This window comes from Dipteris shenzhenensis, chromosome 33 (assembly GCF_047967505.1).
Source record: "Dipteris shenzhenensis isolate YYH24624 ecotype China chromosome 33, Dip_SZ_1.0, whole genome shotgun sequence".
Lineage (NCBI taxonomy): Eukaryota > Viridiplantae > Streptophyta > Polypodiopsida > Gleicheniales > Dipteridaceae > Dipteris > Dipteris shenzhenensis.
Window position 1 is genome coordinate 42,857,411 of NC_141628.1, and position 17,473 is coordinate 42,874,883.

At 47.7% G+C, this 17,473-nt stretch overlaps 1 protein-coding gene across 2 annotated transcripts in view; it reads left to right on the plus strand.

Annotated features, from left to right (window-relative positions):
• Positions 1 to 3,791: 3,791 nt before the first annotated feature.
• The window catches only part of LOC147880138 (sirohydrochlorin ferrochelatase, chloroplastic-like), a 29,482-nt gene continuing 15,800 nt past the window's right edge, over positions 3,792 to 17,473 (plus strand). For both annotated transcript variants that reach the window (XM_087371830.1, XM_087371831.1), the window contains exons 1-4: positions 3,792 to 4,318; positions 4,434 to 4,495; positions 4,625 to 4,735; positions 4,832 to 4,924. In XM_087371830.1, the coding sequence (XP_087227956.1) occupies positions 3,997 to 4,318; positions 4,434 to 4,495; positions 4,625 to 4,735; positions 4,832 to 4,924 (588 nt within the window). In that variant the 5' untranslated portion in view covers positions 3,792 to 3,996. The remainder of the gene's footprint in view (positions 4,319 to 4,433; positions 4,496 to 4,624; positions 4,736 to 4,831; positions 4,925 to 17,473) is intronic.

Genomic DNA, 17,473 nt, shown 5'->3' on the forward strand with positions numbered 1-17,473 from the left:
TTTCCACAATTATGGTTCCAAATAGCTTAGTAATCTCCAAATTGAGGTGACTGGATGTAATGTCATGCTTATGTACCCTTTATGCGTGCCTTACAAGTTACTATCCAATTGGATGAGCAACGCTCATACATAGCTGAGTTGGACATGTTTTACATCCATAAAGCTAATTCTCATGCTACTTATTTCCCTCTTACTTTAGCACCTACATGAAAAAGTGCTAAAAATGAGTAGCCTTGTGATTTGGAACCTTTGATAATATAAGGCTTTACGTTATCTACAAAGGAGGTGTGCATATATAGCAACCTCACCTAATTTATAGACCTCAAAATTGGGAAGACACAAATGGTTTCATCCTTTACCTTTGCCAACAATTGTATCCATGACATCTTGTAGCCTCTTTTTTTCACTTACACCTATCATGAAACCATTTGTTGCATGGGAAGGATATCGTACAAGATTTCTTGCACTATTTAAAGGGAATATCTTTCAATACACCCTTGATACCAAGGTTTGTTAACTCTCTTGAATGATAAGTTGACTCCCCAGTACAATGCATTTGGAGAGTATAATTTCTATTATGTCCATATAGCTTTGTGTATAATGATTGCACATGTGAAGTAGCTATTTGATTAATTTGAAATGTAGATTGAGGTCCCTCTCACCCCATTGTCACACTAGATCTAATTACCATATGCAAGCTTTACTTTGAAGGGATGTTTATGAACTCATGTGAGATTTATCATCCCATGTAGTTTTAATCTAGATATGAGCCTAGTATTTAAATAGCATGTGTGCTATCTCTATCCCATACCATTCACACATGCCCTTAACTATAAACATTGCAATACTCCCACACAATCTTTGTCGTTTTCCCCCATGCTTAACTATTACATTCGAGAGGGGGGGGGGGAGAGGGAGAGGGAGAGAGAGGGAGAGAGAGTGCGTGTGTCTGTGTGTGTGTGGGCCAAAAGAGAGAGAGAGAGAGAGAGAGAGAGAGATAGAGAGAGAGAGGGGGGGGGGACAAGAGAAAGCGAGAGAGAGAGAGAGAGAGAGAGAGAGAGAGAGAGAGAGAGAGTGGGACAAGAGAAAGCGAGAGAGAGAGAGAGAGTGGGACAAGAGAGAGAGAGACAGAGAGAGAGAGGTAGAGAGAGAGAGAGTGTGCGTGTGTGTGGGACAAGAGAGAGAGAGAGAGAGAGAGAGAGAGAGAGAGAGAGATTGGCTTTGCTAGCATGGTTTATGCCCTCATAGGATAGTGAGAATGATAAAAGGTTCGAGTTACATTGCATGGCAACTGTGATTGGCTAATTCAGTGAATAAAGCACATGGATGAATACTCATTGGTCAAGAGACACGAAAGCTTTCATGGTCTTCACATGGTGCAATTACAACAGACCGTATTTTGAGGCAACATCACCCGTGTTCATGGCTTCTATAACAGTGGAGAGCTACATTGTAGTTGGCACTTTTATCCAAGCTCTCACGTCGATGAGAGTCAGTTGTGGAGTCCTTAGATTTAGTTGCTGGCTGGTAGATAGGATATAGACTTGTAATAGAGTAGCTGCTCTATGTTCTAGGGTCCGTAGTCGTCATGCTTTGTAACTCAGTGACAATCCCTGTAGGGAGGAGCTGTTGTTGGTCAGTTTGAGTCAATTGTTTCTTTGTTAGTAATACAATAGTCTTTTGTATTCGGTTACTGTGAAGATCATATTGTCTAGTCATTAAAGCCTTCTTGGTATTAGAGTGGGTGAGAGAGCTGAGTTGGTCTGAGACTTAGAGCTTGGCATGCATGTCGAAACGTTTCGTCAGACAAGTTGTCACTGAGTTATTTGTTTTTCCACAAGGAGTTAGGTGACTGAGGAGGAAGAGTACTCGAACGAGGAGATCTGCTCTAGATATTTTGGCAGAGGCGTGTTTTCAAGACCAACAGAGGCGTGTTTTCTAGATATTTTGGCAGAGGGTATAGTTGCACAAGTCTATGGAGTCAGTGAAGAAGACTAAGCTCGACGCTTTGATTGTAAAATTTAACGGGAGGAACTTCTTAAGCTAGCAACTTTCCACCAAGCTATGGTTCATGCAGAAGGGTTTATGGGACATGGTGTCTGGCACAGAGAAGGAGCCAACTTAGAGAGGCGGAGAAACAAGCTCGGAGGAAGCAGAGTGATAAAGCTATTGGCATGATGGGTCATGCTTTACCGCATGCAATCTGTGTTGAAGCAGCTCCAGGATCTTGGGTTCGAAGATCAAAGATGAAGATCAGAAAGCAATTCTCTTGAAAAGCCTTCCCTCCAGATATTTCAAAATAGCACGAATTCTACGACTAAGTGATGAGGCAGATTTCATCGATTGCGTTGGCTTGCTTATGGTGGAGGAAAAGCATGAGGAGAACACACTCATAGGAGATACTGCATATGCAGTGAAGGACAAACGAGTTCAAACTAAAGGTAAGCGTGTTTGTTACTATTGTGGAAAGCCTGGCCATATAGAGAGATTTTGCAATAAAAACCAAAAGGATGAGGAGGTGAAACAAAGACAAGCGAGTAGTGCTTGTGCTGCTGAAGGACATCTACGACAAGATGAAGTGGTGGGGTTTATCTCTGACGACCTGCCGGATTAGGATTGGGCTTTCTAAAGACAAGCTATACTTTTGTGATGGATATTGTGTGTTTTCTGGCTACGATGCCAGTGTCTAGCTATGATGCTAAACGGTTTTCTTTTAGGCTATGATGCCTAGAAATCTCTTGGGATTATGATGTCCTTAGTTCGTTGTTTGGCTCCCATTTCAATCGTGGGAGGGTATATTGGGTTGCTAGCATTGTTTACGCCCTCATGGGATAGTGAGAATGATCAAAGGTTCGAGATACGTTGCATGGTAACTGTAATTGGCTAATTCAGTGAATAAAGCACATGGATGAATACTCATTGGTCAAGAGGAACGATGTGGTGCGATAACAACAAACGATATTCTAAGGCGACATCACCCGTGTGTATGGTTAATACAAAACTGGAGAGTTACGTTGTAGTCGGCCCTTTTGTCCAAGCTCTCATGTCGATGAGAGTCAGTTGTGGAGTCCTTAGATTTAGTTGTTGGGGCTGGTAGATAGGATATAGTCTTGTAATAGAGCAGTTGCTCTATGTTCTAGGGTCCTTAGTCATCATGCTTTGTAACTCAACAACAAGCCTTGTAAGGATGAGATGTTGTTTGTCAGTTTGAGTAGATTGTTTCTTTGGAGTAATACAATAGTCTTTTGTATTCAATTATTGTGAAGATCATATTGTGCATCTGTGGTTTCATTAAAGCCTCTATGAGAGAGAGAGAGAGAGAGAGAGAGAGAGAGAGAGAGAGAGGGAGAGAGAGAGAGAGAGAGGGGGGGGGAAGGAAAGGGAGAGAGAGAGAGAGAGAGAGGGAGAGAGAGAAGTGTATATATATATATATATATATAGAGAGAGAGAGAGAGAGAGAGAGAGAGAGAGAGAGAGAGAGAAGGGGGGGGGGGGAGGGGAGACGTGAATGCTTTGCCCCTCTATCACCCCTAAATCCTTGACTAAATTAATCATAAAGCGAAGCCAACAGTGCCTACAAAACTTGAAATTTTATTTCGTGAAATTAAAGCCATTTAAAAATCTCATCTTGAGACCGAGCGGAGCGGGTCTTTAACCGGCGTAGACAGGTCAGGTTACCTGTTCTATCCTAAACTCTTTCTATGCATGGGCTAAGGTCCTACGAAAATTCTATCTAAAAGTGGATTTATTCTAGTAGTGCTCTTGGTTATTAGTTGCAACAGCGTCTTGAGTGCATTAATGATAGATTGCTCTACTCTTTGATAGGATGTTGGCATTCCAAAGGCAGGCATCCTGTGCTGGCTGTGCATCTTCGTCTACCTCCATTTTTGATAAGGTATCCATCCCACGCTTAGGGTAAGTGAAAGGTTTGATATTTCGTTTTGTATACGGAGACAAGGTCAATGTGCAAAACTGAGAAAGACGTTCACTATCACGATGTCTAGCTCTTTGACATTCTCAGCGCGCTCCCATACCTGTCCGGGATCTTTAAGCTCGCTAGTGCCTCGTTCATGGTATCAGAACTGGATTTATCTAAAAAAGAATCCAGCTTTGCAACACACCTTATCCCAACAGAGACTGATTAAGCTAACCAACAATAGCACAGCTACTCATAGTACGGGCAAGGTCTACAGAATGCTGGGAAGAGCTTTTCCAGCACTAGAGGCAATTATTTCGAGCAACAAAGAATATCAAGAGAATGATGGCATAGTGATTGTAGATCATGGATCGCGACGTGCCGAGTCCAACTCTATGCTATGTATGTAGATATGTGAATCTCAAATCAATCTCTTCTGCTCTGCTTTCATTATAACACATTTTGGAAGGTCTGACATTATGCTCTTCCTTTTTTTCTCCCTTCTTGTCGAATACAGGTGAATTTGCTGAAATTTTCAAGTCGAAGGCAGGTCATGCAAATGTGGAGCCAGCTCATATGGTGACTTACCCATCAGCCCTTGTTTGCCATAAAAGTTACCCTGTCATGATGATTAGTTCTTTATTAAACAGCTAGCAATGTCAACCTATCAGCGAACTGAACGACGCCCTTTGCATGTGTGGATTACAGGAGCTAGCAAGTCCCACAATCAAGGAGGCCTTTGACAGATGTGTCCTACAAGGTGCAACCAGGGTTATCATTGTGCCCTATTTTCTTTTTCCTGGTCGTCATTGGGATAAGGTGCACACTAAAATTTGAAGTGTAATTTTAGGTTTTACTGATTATAGTGAACCATTCGCTCATGCAGCTGAATTTTTTAAACATGATTGTGGACAGGATATCCCAGCTTTGGCAGCTGAAGCAGCAAAGCTGCATCCAACTATATCGTACCTTGTGACCGGACCTATTGGCTTGCATGAGCTTATGGTGGTATGATCTCGTGCTGATTTAAGTCATTTCAACAATATGAGCAGACTAAAACTGGGAGCCATGTATTTCAAAGCTACAGTTTTGATATCATAAGATTGGACATATTCTAGTCTTGTCAAGGTTTGTGCATGATTTTGTCACACACACACTATAAAGGAGAGAGAGGAGAGAGAAAAGGCACAAGAGAACTGCACGTGATCTCTGGATCCGGACAGCCTGCTGGCAGCTCCTGCCAAGTGCTACTAAAAGGTTGGAGTAATCGTGGTCGCAACAGTCACACTATTGGCTACCTCGTTGGCTACCTCGTTACTAGACCCCTCTGCGTTCCTTTGGGGACACTGACGCCAATAATGACCTTTCTGACGGCATCGGTTACACGTACGGGATGCCTTGAGAGCTTCTCGTTCCTCAGCTGTGAACTGCTTTCTTCCTCTTTGATCAGCTGTCAAAGCCTCAAGCTGACTGTCATAGGTACGATCAACGAAGTGCTCCTCCTTGTCAAGCACCATGGGGACCAATTCCTCCCAGGTCAATTCATTCACCCTACCACTGGTCATCGGGGATGAATAGAAGGCCCCATACTGAGAGGATAACTGGGACAGGAGAGTTATGGCCATGTCTACTAATGAAATCTGCTTCCTTGCCTGGAGGATCGCCTACTGAAGTTCTGTAACTTGTTGATGTGTTCCCGCATCGATTAAGATTTCTTGGGGTCCAACCACCTCATCTAGACTTCTAGTGAAACCGTCTTCATGGGAGAGGTTCGGTTACACATGGACGCCAAATGCTCCCATATACTTTTGGCCACTGTCATGTGCTTCACGTGATCAATCACTTGAGGAGTACAGTTAAGAAATATAAATGATCTTACCCTGGCATTAACACGGTCCCATAGATGGGACAGAGTCATGGCCTCCTGCTGAGCCAAGATGCCAAGGTCCTTTGCCAGGGGATCTGGTTGGGCAACACCTATCAAGACGAAATCTGCCATGTCGTATGACTGTAGCACAGATTCCATCATCACCCGCCAAACGCCGTAACTGAGCCCATCTAATTGCCGGTCAATTGGGAACGTGGGCAACACTTGAATTCTAGTCTTGTTCTCTGCCATCTCGGACAGTGTTGCCATGTTGGAGTGAAGAGGATGATATATTGAAAGAGAAGGTGGATGGGATGGAAGGGATCTGAGGGTTGAAGAAAGGAGAAAGCGGAAGAAGAGGATGAAGGGGCTGACAGCCAATGTACCCTCACACCTTGCTTTCTGTCCCTTGGAAACACCGCCCCTCTGATCTGAAAACACCCTTCAAAGTAACCCCTTTGCTGGTCACCAGAACAGTCCACTCCTCGAATATGCTCCTCCTCAAAGACACCTCTGAACAGCACCCTAATCCTCCTCTCTGTGTGTTGCTCAACACTCGCTCCACCCCTTGGGTCTCAAGCCAACTGTGGCTCTGATACCATGTGAGAAGTGCAGCGGAAATGAATGGAAGAGAGAGAGAGATAGCATGCCTCTCACACACACACTGAGAAGGAGAGAGAAAAGGCACAAGAGAACTGCAAGTGATCTTTGGAGAAAACCCCGCTACAACTGGGGGAAAACCACGTAAACAACGGATTGCTCGAGAGCTCGGAACACACAGCTCAACAGCCACGTGAATAGGGAGCACGAGGGAGTGGAAGGACTGCTCCACTACCCTGCTCTTCAGGTGATGCTGTGTGCTGGCTCTGCACCTCTGCCAGGCTCCACAAGATGCAGTGCTGGAAGGACTGCTCCAGCTCCTGAAGATGGGAAATTAGGGGAAAGGGGAGGCGCATATATAGCCCAGCCCCCCCCCTAGTCGGCCAGCATAGGGGGGCACTGACCAGCCAGCTCATGAGGGCCGACCCTCTGCCCTAGGGGCTGACCCGTACAGCCTGGTATATAGGGCTGTCCAGGCCCTAAATGAGGGCACACACCTCCCCACAACAGGGGCTGTAGCTAGCCAAGGTGGTCGACCTGCAAGTCGGCCCACCTACTGCTCTTCAGCCCATAAATAGGGGCTCATAGAACGTGCTTAAGGGCAGCAGGGTGAGACACACCTGCTCACACAACCCTGCACCCTCCTGGGGTACCTCCGTGGCCTGCATGGCCTCACATGAGGCACTGGAAGGCCAGACTAACCAACTCTCATGGGGGCGGGCACACCCACAACAGAGGCCCTCACTCTCTACCCTAGCCTCACTCACTGGGCGGGCACACCCACAATCAAGGCTTTCTCTCTAAGGTGACATCAGGAGACGTTGACCTCCAACAAATACTTGGATTGATGTTTGCCACCCTCCCTCCCTTGAAACGCAAGTGTGCCACTACCACTATGCCCTACTCATTGTGCTATACTCAGTGGGTGGCCTTGGCCTCTGTGGCAGCTTTTAGGTGTGGAATCCAGCCAGGGAGGGTGGAGCCCGTGCATGGTTATTTTGCCCTCACTACTTAGCTTACGACTCTCTCTCTCTGTGCCTCTGTGTCTCTCTGTCTCTCATCAGGATTGTGCCTCAATAGCCTTTCTGCAGGGTGGTACTTGTTGGGGAGACAGTGTCCTGAAGTGGATTGCTTAATCTTTGAGTGCAATTCTTAAAAATGATCCAAACCCAAAAAGCTTCAATATTGAAGGAGCTTGTCTCCTCTATGTTCATTTGCATTACCATCCTCAACATTTTTAGTTCAAGATTGCATTCGAGTAAACACAGTATGTACTTTTTTTTTCTTGAGTAAAAAGAACCGCACACATTGCCATGCAACAATCAGCTGCCCACTACGGCTGAATAAGGGAAACATGGGTTGTTTGCGGTCTGTGTCTCAAGTTTCCAAGTGAATGCCAAAACCGTGGAGTGACTGCTAGCCCATTTGGGGTGCTATAAAACCAATGTATTGAATATTCATCCATCTGTGAGACTATAGAAGGTGCGTGCAGACAAGCCTTGCTAAAACATCTCCAAAGCTCCATCCCTGCAACCAATTTGCTCTAGCTAGGGACCGATGGGCAGACCCCATGCACCAACAACCAGAAGAAATAAGAGATCTTCTGTGGGCGCAAACTTGTCCAAAGGCGGGGCCAAAAATGGTCTATTGGGATATCCTACTCTAGCCAGTGGTGCTCCCTCGAAGGGGACCATGCTGATGCCTCGAGCTGTAAACGACGCCCGATGTGAGTGGTATACGAGAAGAAAGAGACCTCCTCTATCCAGTCCGAGTGCCCTATGGGGGCGGGCCAAAACCACTCCACTGGGTCCCATTGAATGTCACATAAGGGTTTGCCCTCCCAAATCCAAAGGCGCCACACTGCTCCCTTTAGGGCCAAGAAGATGATGGAGGGATCGATGTACCAAGTCCTACCCAAGCGACCCACAATCCTGACCCTCTACCACTCTAGGTCCTCTAGGTCCACCTCTGTCTCCTCCTCCATCTCCGACTCGTCTTGCAATGAGCCTCTCGGTCCCACTCGATAGAAACGAGACTGGGGGAACCAAGAGATGGACTGCTGGAGCGTCTGGATAGATTTATATTGGGGATTGGGCTCTACTTTGCGTTGGCTCCACTGGCATTTTAGCAAGCACCACGATATCGGACCATTCTCCAGTGGTTCTGCACTTAGAGCAGCCCCGTCGCGGACTCCCCCAAAAAGGGGTTTGTATACCAGATGTTCTCTTCCAAGAGGCGGACGTTCAACAATTGATAGCAAATCTCTGGAGACAGACTCAAGGAGGGATGGGCGGCTTGGGTGGCTGAGAGGATTCAGCGTAGCAATAGGGAGCTCCAAAGTTAGGCCCTCAGACGGAGAGCGGCTCTTCAGGGCGGGAGAGAGCCCTACGCAGGGACCTTGCATCTATAGAGAGACTCAGGGAGCAAGATCCGGGATCCCAGTGGCTTAGGGATTGCCTGGAGTGTGCACGCTTGGAGCTGTAGGATTTGGAGGTTCGCAAAGCAAATTTCTCATACTACTCTTCCCAGGCCAAGTGGGTCCAGCAAGGAGATAGGATGACCAGACAGTTCTTCGGACCACGGTCCGCAGGAACCCATCTTCAACGGCTTCGAGACCCACATGGGCACATGCGCACGGACCCGTAGGAGATCCTTGAGATGATTACAACCTTCTACAACCAGCTTTTTCAGTCAGAGGAGGTATCGTCCACCACCATTCTCGCTAGATAGGCAGTTTGGGAGCAGGTCCCCTCAGTAGTTTCGCAGGGCCTTAAGAAACGGTTAGAGGCTCCTTTCACGGATGAGTTGTGGGAGGCCCTTCGCGCCCTTCCACCCACAAGTGCCTTGGCAAGGATGGCCTAACCTCGACCTTTTTTTGATGCTTCTGGGAGCATATCTCTACCCCTCTCAGATTGGCCTGCCAGGACATCTTCGACTCAGAATCCCTACGACACTCCTTGAGCAGAGGCTAGATATGCCTGATTCCAAAGGGGGGCGATAAACCAAACATTCGGCAGTGGAGGCCGATTATCCTTCTACAAGATCTTGGCTAAGGTCTTGAGTCTAGTCTGAGACCCCACCTCCCAGATATCATTCATGAGATAGAACGGTTTTGTCTAGGAGCGTAGCATCCTAGATAACATCTTCACTTTTTGGGAGGCAGTGGATTGGGCCAAGGAGGAGGCGCAACCGCTCGCCGTTCTTCTCGATTTTGAGAAGGCATATGACAGGGTGGAGTGGTCCCTCTTAGAGGGGACCGTGCAAAGGCTCGGTTTCTCAAAGAGATGGATCAGAGGGGTATCATCTCTCTATGCAGCTCTAGCCAGATGATTATTGGGGGCCACACAGGCAAGGCCTTCCCTCTCTCCCACTCAATGAGACAAGGCTGCCCGCTGGCCCCTTATCTTTTCCTTTTCGTGGCAAAGGCCTTAGGTTACTTTATGCACTTCCAGACGCTTGGCATTACAGTGATGCGGGAACTCCTTGACTCTGAGTTCGCAGACGACACAACACTCTATGTGGATGGCTCTGCGGCCAGCTTGGAGAGGGTCAAAGGGGCCTTAGCCATTTATTGCGAGGTTTCCGGAGCTCGAATAAATTGGACCAAATCCGTTGGTTTCGTCACAGGCTCGGAGGACACCTAGGAGGTTCGAGATTGGGGAGCTGATTTTGGCTTTTGTTGGATCCCGAGAGGGGAGACGACGGGCTACCTAGGCTGCCAGGTAGGCATTGACATTTCGGCAGACCAGCAGTTCAGCCCGATCCTAGAGAGTGTTAGGTAGAAGCTCTTATACTAGAGCTCTACCAAACTCTCACTTGCGGGACGTGCACTAGTGGTGAACCAGGTACTCCTAGCCACAACTTGGTACATCGCCTTGTGTTGGTGTTTTCATCGGGGTTGTAGGGGGCAGCTACAGCGCTTAGTACGAAACTTCCTCTGGTCGAGATCGGATGGCACGCGCAACACTAGAGCCAAGGTGGCCTGGCAGACAGTGATCTTGCCACAGACCCAGGGGGGACTTGGAATTATTGACCCAAAGATGCAGAGCAGAGCCCTCTTGGGCAAGCTGGTTGCGAGAGGCCTTACCCCGGGTGCGAAACCCTAGAAGCTCCTACTCCAGCGAGGGCTTCTTGGGAACACGCCTCGCATAGTGGCAGCAGTCCTACAAGTGGATCTTCTCTGAGGCTCATTAATAGAGAAGGACTCTTTGTTGATGCGGAATCTCTACAAAGTGTGGCAAGATTGGCAGGAGGACTCATACGTGCTAGGTCGTCTTGCAGAGAGGAGTTTGAGAGGCAGCCCCTCATCTGGCACCCAAATGTCAGAGACCTGGAGGGGCGCATGTTGGGGCAGCACACTCATATCGGATGGGGACAGTGGGATAGGGGACCAACCAGATCCTTTGGGACATGGAGAGGACTTCCTAGAGAGACAGAGGCCCACAGATAGGCCCTCTCCAACCTCCGAGGAACAAGGTATCAGGATGCAAGAGATTGAGGAGGCGATCCCAGACTCCTGGTGGGAGCGACTACGAAGCCCCTGGACCCCCCATTGTTGGTCAAGACAATTCTCGCGGACAGGGGTACTACTCCGGATACGCCTCCGTTGGCCAAAGGAGAAACGCAGGCTGCCCGGGGTCTTGGAAAACTTAAGCTCTCGCCAAGAGTCCCTGCCATAGATCGCAAAAATGAATTGCTCCCAAGTACTCCTCTCCGCTGCTAGCATCTCTGCGAAAGAGGCTCCTCCCTGCTTATCCTCCATGAGCTCAAGATTATTGAAGTCCCCTCCAACAATCCACGAGTCCACCTTTGGGAGGCTGTAAGAAATCCTAGTTTTACTATATTCAGAAATGTGCTAAGGAACAGAAAGGAGACTAAAATAGCAGAGAACGAGGAATATTTGTATTGCTTGAGTGTCTGTAGTATCTGTAGTGTGTCATCCATACAATTGGGCCTCTCTTATATAGAGAGTGAAGAGTCACACATGAAAAGGTGTGTACTCCAAAGTGTATGTGCATGAAGAGGTGTGTACCCCTTGTGAAGGGTGTGACCCTTGATGAGAGGGTACATTACAATAGAAGTGTCTCTTCCATAGAATGTCTCTTGTGAAGGGTTGTGCCTTATAGGAAGTGTCCCGTCGAAAGGGCATACCCTTCCACAAGTGTCCATTCATCAAACCATCCATAAGTCTAGATATAGAGAAAGGAATATGTCACAGATTGTGACATCCCCTCCCACTCAAAATAAGACCCTGGTGGAGATAATGAACTGATGCAGAAAATATCACGGTAAATTCTGAAAATACTGCTGTAAAATGTCAGGGTACTGCTGTAAGTCGTCGGCTTGCTTTCATTGGTTGACAAGATAAGCAAGATGTAACCATTTTGATGACGTCGCTTTTCATCTGAACAAGTAGTATGTTGCACTGAGTAACCTATAAGTCTTGTTGATACTTGGATGGGCAGCATAAGGAACTACATGATGCTCTTTTAACAAAAGACGTCGAACATCCTTGTCATGTGGTACACAGACGCGATCTTGATAATCTCCCATGAGATAATGTTTCCAAGAGCGATAAGCATGTACAATGGCAAGAAACTCCTTATCATAAACCAGGCATCGGGTTTGGATATTAGAATGTTTATGGCTGTCAAAAGCAATAACTCTGCCTTCTTGCATCAAGACTGCTCCCGTAGCGATGTCGGAAGCGTCGGTCATGACCTCAAATGGAAGGTTTGGGTCAGCAATAGCCATAACTGGTGTGGTAGTGAGTGCTTTCTTGAGTTGTTGGAAACTATACTCTGTTTCGGGAAGCCATTGAAAAACTGCTGTGCTTTTCAATAATTCGGACATAGGAGCTGCGATTCCGGAAAACTGATAGACCTTTGTATGGTAGAAGTTTGCCAATCCGAGAAAAGAGCAGACATCATGAACATTCTTAGGAGTAGGCCAGTTTCGGATTATCTCGACCTTCTTGGGATCCACAGAGATGCCTTGAGCTGAAATAACATGTCCCAAATATTCGAGTTGGGTCTTGAAGAACTCACTCTTCTCAATGTTGATGTAGAGAGAATTTGCGCGGAGAACTTCAAAAACTTGATGAAGATGTTGTTTGTGCTCATGTACGGATCTGCTAAAAACGAGGATGTCATTGAGGTAAACGATGACGAACTTATCGAGGAAAGGCCTGAAGATGTCATTCATTAGTGTCATGAATGTGGCCGGGGCATTGTTTAACCCAAAAGGCATGACCAAACATTCATAGTGTCCATACTTTGTTCGAAAAGCTGTCTTGTACTCATCGCCTTCTCCGCGAATTTGATGATAATCTGAACGAAGATCAATCTTTGAGAATTGTGTTGCGTGTAGAAGTTGATTGAAGAGGTCATCGATGCGAGGCAATGGATACTTGTTTTTGATAGTGAGCTTGTTGAGGGCTCGGTAGTCGATGCAGAGGCGCATTGACTTATTCTTTTTTTCCACAAGTAGTACAGGAGATCCGAAAGGGCTGTGACTGGGCTGAATGTGACCTTTGTCGAGTAGTTCGGTGACCTGTCTTTGGATTTCTTGAGTGTAAGAAACCCGATAAGGAGGTTTCGATGGTGGATTACTGCCGGGAATAAGTTCGATTGGGTGATCCACTAGTCGTCGAGGTGGTAAGTGCTTTGGCAATTCCTGTGCCGTAACCAACAGAAGTGAAGTCTTTACTTAGCGTTTACGAACCCACTTCTTTACTTCTAGGGCAGAGGCAACTGGGGTTGAAGGAGAGTCCCTAGAACCAGTGAGCTCAATAAGTTTTCCCTGGTGGACAAAGTGGATAGTATGGCTGCGAAAACTGATTGATGGATCATAGTCGTAGAGCCACTGTTGTCCGAGTATGACATCGTAGCGAGAAAGAGGCATGATGTCGAAGTTCAACTTGTCCGTATAGTGTTGGATGCGAAAAGACAAGTTTTTGATCCTGGTGTTGCACAAGAAGGTAGTTCCATTTGCGAGTTCAATCTGATAGTCCATGAGACTAGGATTGGTGGTCAATCGAAGTTTGTCGACCATAGAACTAGCTAGGAAGTTATGAGAGCAGCCACTGTCGATGAGGATAGTGACCGTTGTTCCACGAATCGATCCTTAAACACAAAGTACTTGAGTGGCCAGGGAAGGTTCGGGGTTGCTGGCAAGGCTCAGGTGGATGGTATTTGCCATTCGAACAGCTTTGCCTTTCTTGTCTTGTGCTGGGGTAGCATCTTCTGTTTGGGAAGTGCTAGGTTGCATATTGGAATTTTGCTTTGGTCGCTTGGGACAATCAAACCATCTATGGTCGCCTGTACAGATGGTACAAAGTCCTTTTGTGCTGGAGTTGTTCTTCTTGTCAGTGGCCGCACCTTTATGTTGGGGATGACGGTAATCACTTTGTGAAGAAGAAGAGGCGCGATCCTTGGAGGGGTGCTTCTGTTGGAATCCAGCATATGATTTCTGAGACTTGTGGGGATCTTGAGACTGTCGCTGACCTTGATTACCCGAGTTGAGGTTGCTCATGTTGGAGGGGGCAGGCGAGGCAGGATGGAACCACCTGTGGAAATCTGGTAAAGGAGGTCCTGTCTGAGGTAACACTGGTGATGCCGAAATGGGTGTTACCGCTCGTGAGAGTACAGGAGTAGGTTGCAGAGTCCACGGATCTGAGAAAGGATAAGGAGCTGCTGTCGAGAGTGGAGGATATCCAGGAGAAGGAGTGCCTTCAGAGTGTAAATACTGTCTTGGGGAAGGTACAACCTGTATGGGAGGATATCTGGGAGTTGAAGGAGGTGGAGAGTACCCTGGAGATGCTGAAGCTGAGGGGTAAAAATCGCTCCAAAGATGGACAGCAAACTCGTGAGGAATATCGGGTTCTGGGTATCTTCGTGTCTCGTGGAACACAACCTAGACTGTGCTGAGGAATTAATGTAACTGAGGTGCCTCACGTAGAAGGTATAGGATGTGGTCCAGATCACTAGGAGGGCACGTCACACAAAAGACCCACGATGCCAAAGCTCCGAAATGGGCTGGTTGTGCAATCTGAACACGATATTGTGTGGTAGATGATGCCTGAGGTGTCCTTGAAATGCCGGGTGAATTACCAGGGGTTTCCATGCTTTAAGGGAGCGTCTTTCATTTGCTGTAATTGGATAATGACAAGAGAATCCCATCAAAGTAGAATGGAAAGAATCCACCTGGCATTGATTTAATTTGCCAATTTGTTGCGTAGAAAAGGCCTGCAGATCGCTGTCCGGAAGTCCATACTGCTGTCCTTGCAAATCCACGTGGCTGTGTGAACCAGAGATAGGTGCCGGGTAGACTTTCGAGGTAGACAGAGGCGTTGGCAGAGGCTGGATGCAGAAAAGGCAGTTTTCCTGCGTTGATTTCAGAGAACCAATGCCTGTGGGGTGCGAGGAACAGAGCTTGGACTGGTTGGACAGGACTGGAACGCAGCAACAGGGCGAATCTCAGAGGCTGTCTTCATCATGATTGAAGGGCTGAACCGCTGCTGAACTGGCAGGTAAGGTGGCGAAACAAGGGGGGGGGCAGGCTGTCAACGGCGAAACAGGCTGCAGGCTGGATCGCGATAAAAGGCTTCCAAGGCTGCAGGCTGGATCATGATAGAGGCTGGCGAAACCAGGCTGCAGGCTTCCAAGGCTGATTTGCGGCAGAAATGGCAGGCTGGCGCCGATCTAGCGATGCAGGCTGGCAGGGAACCAGAGCCGAAAACTGGCGAGGGCAGGGCAGCAAACTGTCAAGGGGCAGGGGCTGCAGATGGCGAGGGGTAGGGCAGCAAAACGGCGAGGCAGGGGCTGCGTAGGGAGGCAGACCTCCTTGACGAAATTTGTACGGGCGTTGAAAATGGAGCGTCCCTTTTGTTTTTCGTTTGTGGCTGCCTATGTTGGGTGGTTGCCAAAAAAATTAAAGGGTGGGTTTATCTGACCCTTAGGTAGTCTAGGGTTAGACCTAAGGTATGGGGCTGGGTTTTCCTTTTTAGCCCCTCTAGGTACCCTTTTTATAATGTGCTTGGTGCCAAAAGGCGTGCCTATTCAAAGGGGTGTGACCCTTGGAATAGGTGTACCTTTTCATGAAGGGGTGTGACCCTGTTTTTAAAAGGGGTGTCCCCACATGAAGAGGTGTGTCCTTTTTTCCATGATGGGGTGTGTCCCTTGGGTGAGGAGTCAAAGCTCTTCATCAAAAGGTGTGGCCGATGGTGGAAAAGGTGCGTCCCTTGGTTTTGGGACAGCCCAAGCACATGAAAAGACACGATTTTTGTTGTGTCCATTCACATCAACTCGTGATGTGTGGGAGATGGAGAGGCCATTGATGACTTTAGGCAGGGTTGGCGCTAAAAATTTTAACGCTCATTCTCTCCATCTCTTCCATGCACAATGTGCACGGATATCCTTCTAGCGGAAAGAGATGTATCAGATAGGCGCTAGAAGGTGGGGGGCATTTCCTACAGGCAGGAGCGAAATTTGCTCTGATACCACTGTAAGAAATCCTAGTTTTACTATATTTAGAAATGTGCTAAGGAAGAGAAAGGAGACTGAAATAGCAGAGAACAAGGAGTATTTGTATTGCTTGAGTGTCTGTAGTATCTGTAGTGTGTCATCCATACAATTGGGCCTCTCTTATATAGAGAGTGAAGAGTCACACATGAAAAGGTGTGTACTCCAAAGTGTATGTGCAAGAAGAGGTGTGTACCCCTTGTGAAGGGTGTGACCCTTGATGAGAGGGTACATTACAATAGAAGTCTCTTCCATAGAATGTCTCTTGTGAAGGGTTGTGCCTCATAGGAAGTGTCCCATCGAAAGGGCATACCCTTCCACAAGTGTCCATTCATCAAACCATCCATAAGTCTAGATATAGAGAAAGGAATACGTCACAGATCGTGACAGAGGCAATCTGTGAGATGTCGCTAGAAAGCCGGGCGGTGCTGTCTGCAAGTGGGTGCGTACACGCTCAAGACACCAATCTAAGCCTCTCCCACCTGAAGGCCCATCCAAATTGCGCAGCTCGGAATGAGCTCGCCATGCGCAAAAATGTCTAGGCTACTGCTTGGGATACTGAGATGCAGACCCCGCCGCTCTTGCCAACTGCTGGGGACCAAATCTCTAGGCCCCTCCCAAGGAGAATACGGTGACAGCGTGTGATGTTTGTTGCGGAAAACATGTGCTCTTGAATCAAGAGAAAGTCAACTAGTCCACCTACTAGAGCCCGCTGTAGTTCCTGACGGAGAATTAGGTACTGCAGCTAATTGCACGCATGGTCATGAAGGCCATGCATACTCATCACAGTCAAACTCATGGGGAAGGGTTGGCAATGAACAAGGCTCACCTGTGCGTGGGAGCTTGCTCTAAGAAACCTGACTTCAGCGACTTTGCCGGAGGTTTGGAGGGAGAGTAACCTGTGTCCGTGCATCGACGGCAGTACTGCATGAAGGAGACATCTATGCCGAAGAGGTCAGTGCACTGCTGAAGGCAAGAACCGTCTCCGATGGCAGGCGGATCATTGCTATAGCTAGGCCTGACCCTAGCTTCGCTGGAGAGAAGCCAAGCTGGAAGTACGCAGAACCTCCGTGAGCGAGCCAGAGGTCCATGCCCTGAGGTCCCATCCACTCATCCATCATTTGGTATATCTGATGCTCCATCATCGCGCTGAAGAGCTTTGGTGTCCACTTCTCCACATCTGTGGAAGTTAAATGGAGGATCTGAACCAAGTGGGTGTGCGATCCTACCGCACTGATGCCCCCTTTACGGGGCTGTAGGACCAAAATGGTCAACTCCCATGGCATGGGGTAAGAATCCGGAATCTCCAAATAGTTCCAAGGCCCCAACCACCAGAACTCACGCAGCAGCGGCCTCCCAGCACGCATGCAAAGGCCCGCAAACTCATCATCGTGACCCCGCTTCTCGGAACTGTGGGAAGAAGCTGAGTCATGGCTGCCTAGAGGGCTGACCTGCTGCTGAGGTGTAACTGGCCTTCAGTTTCCTAAAGGGCAGTAGACCCTAACTATCATTACATATTCATTATTCACAGCCACATTGCATCATTTCCAGCCACTTAACTTTAAACAA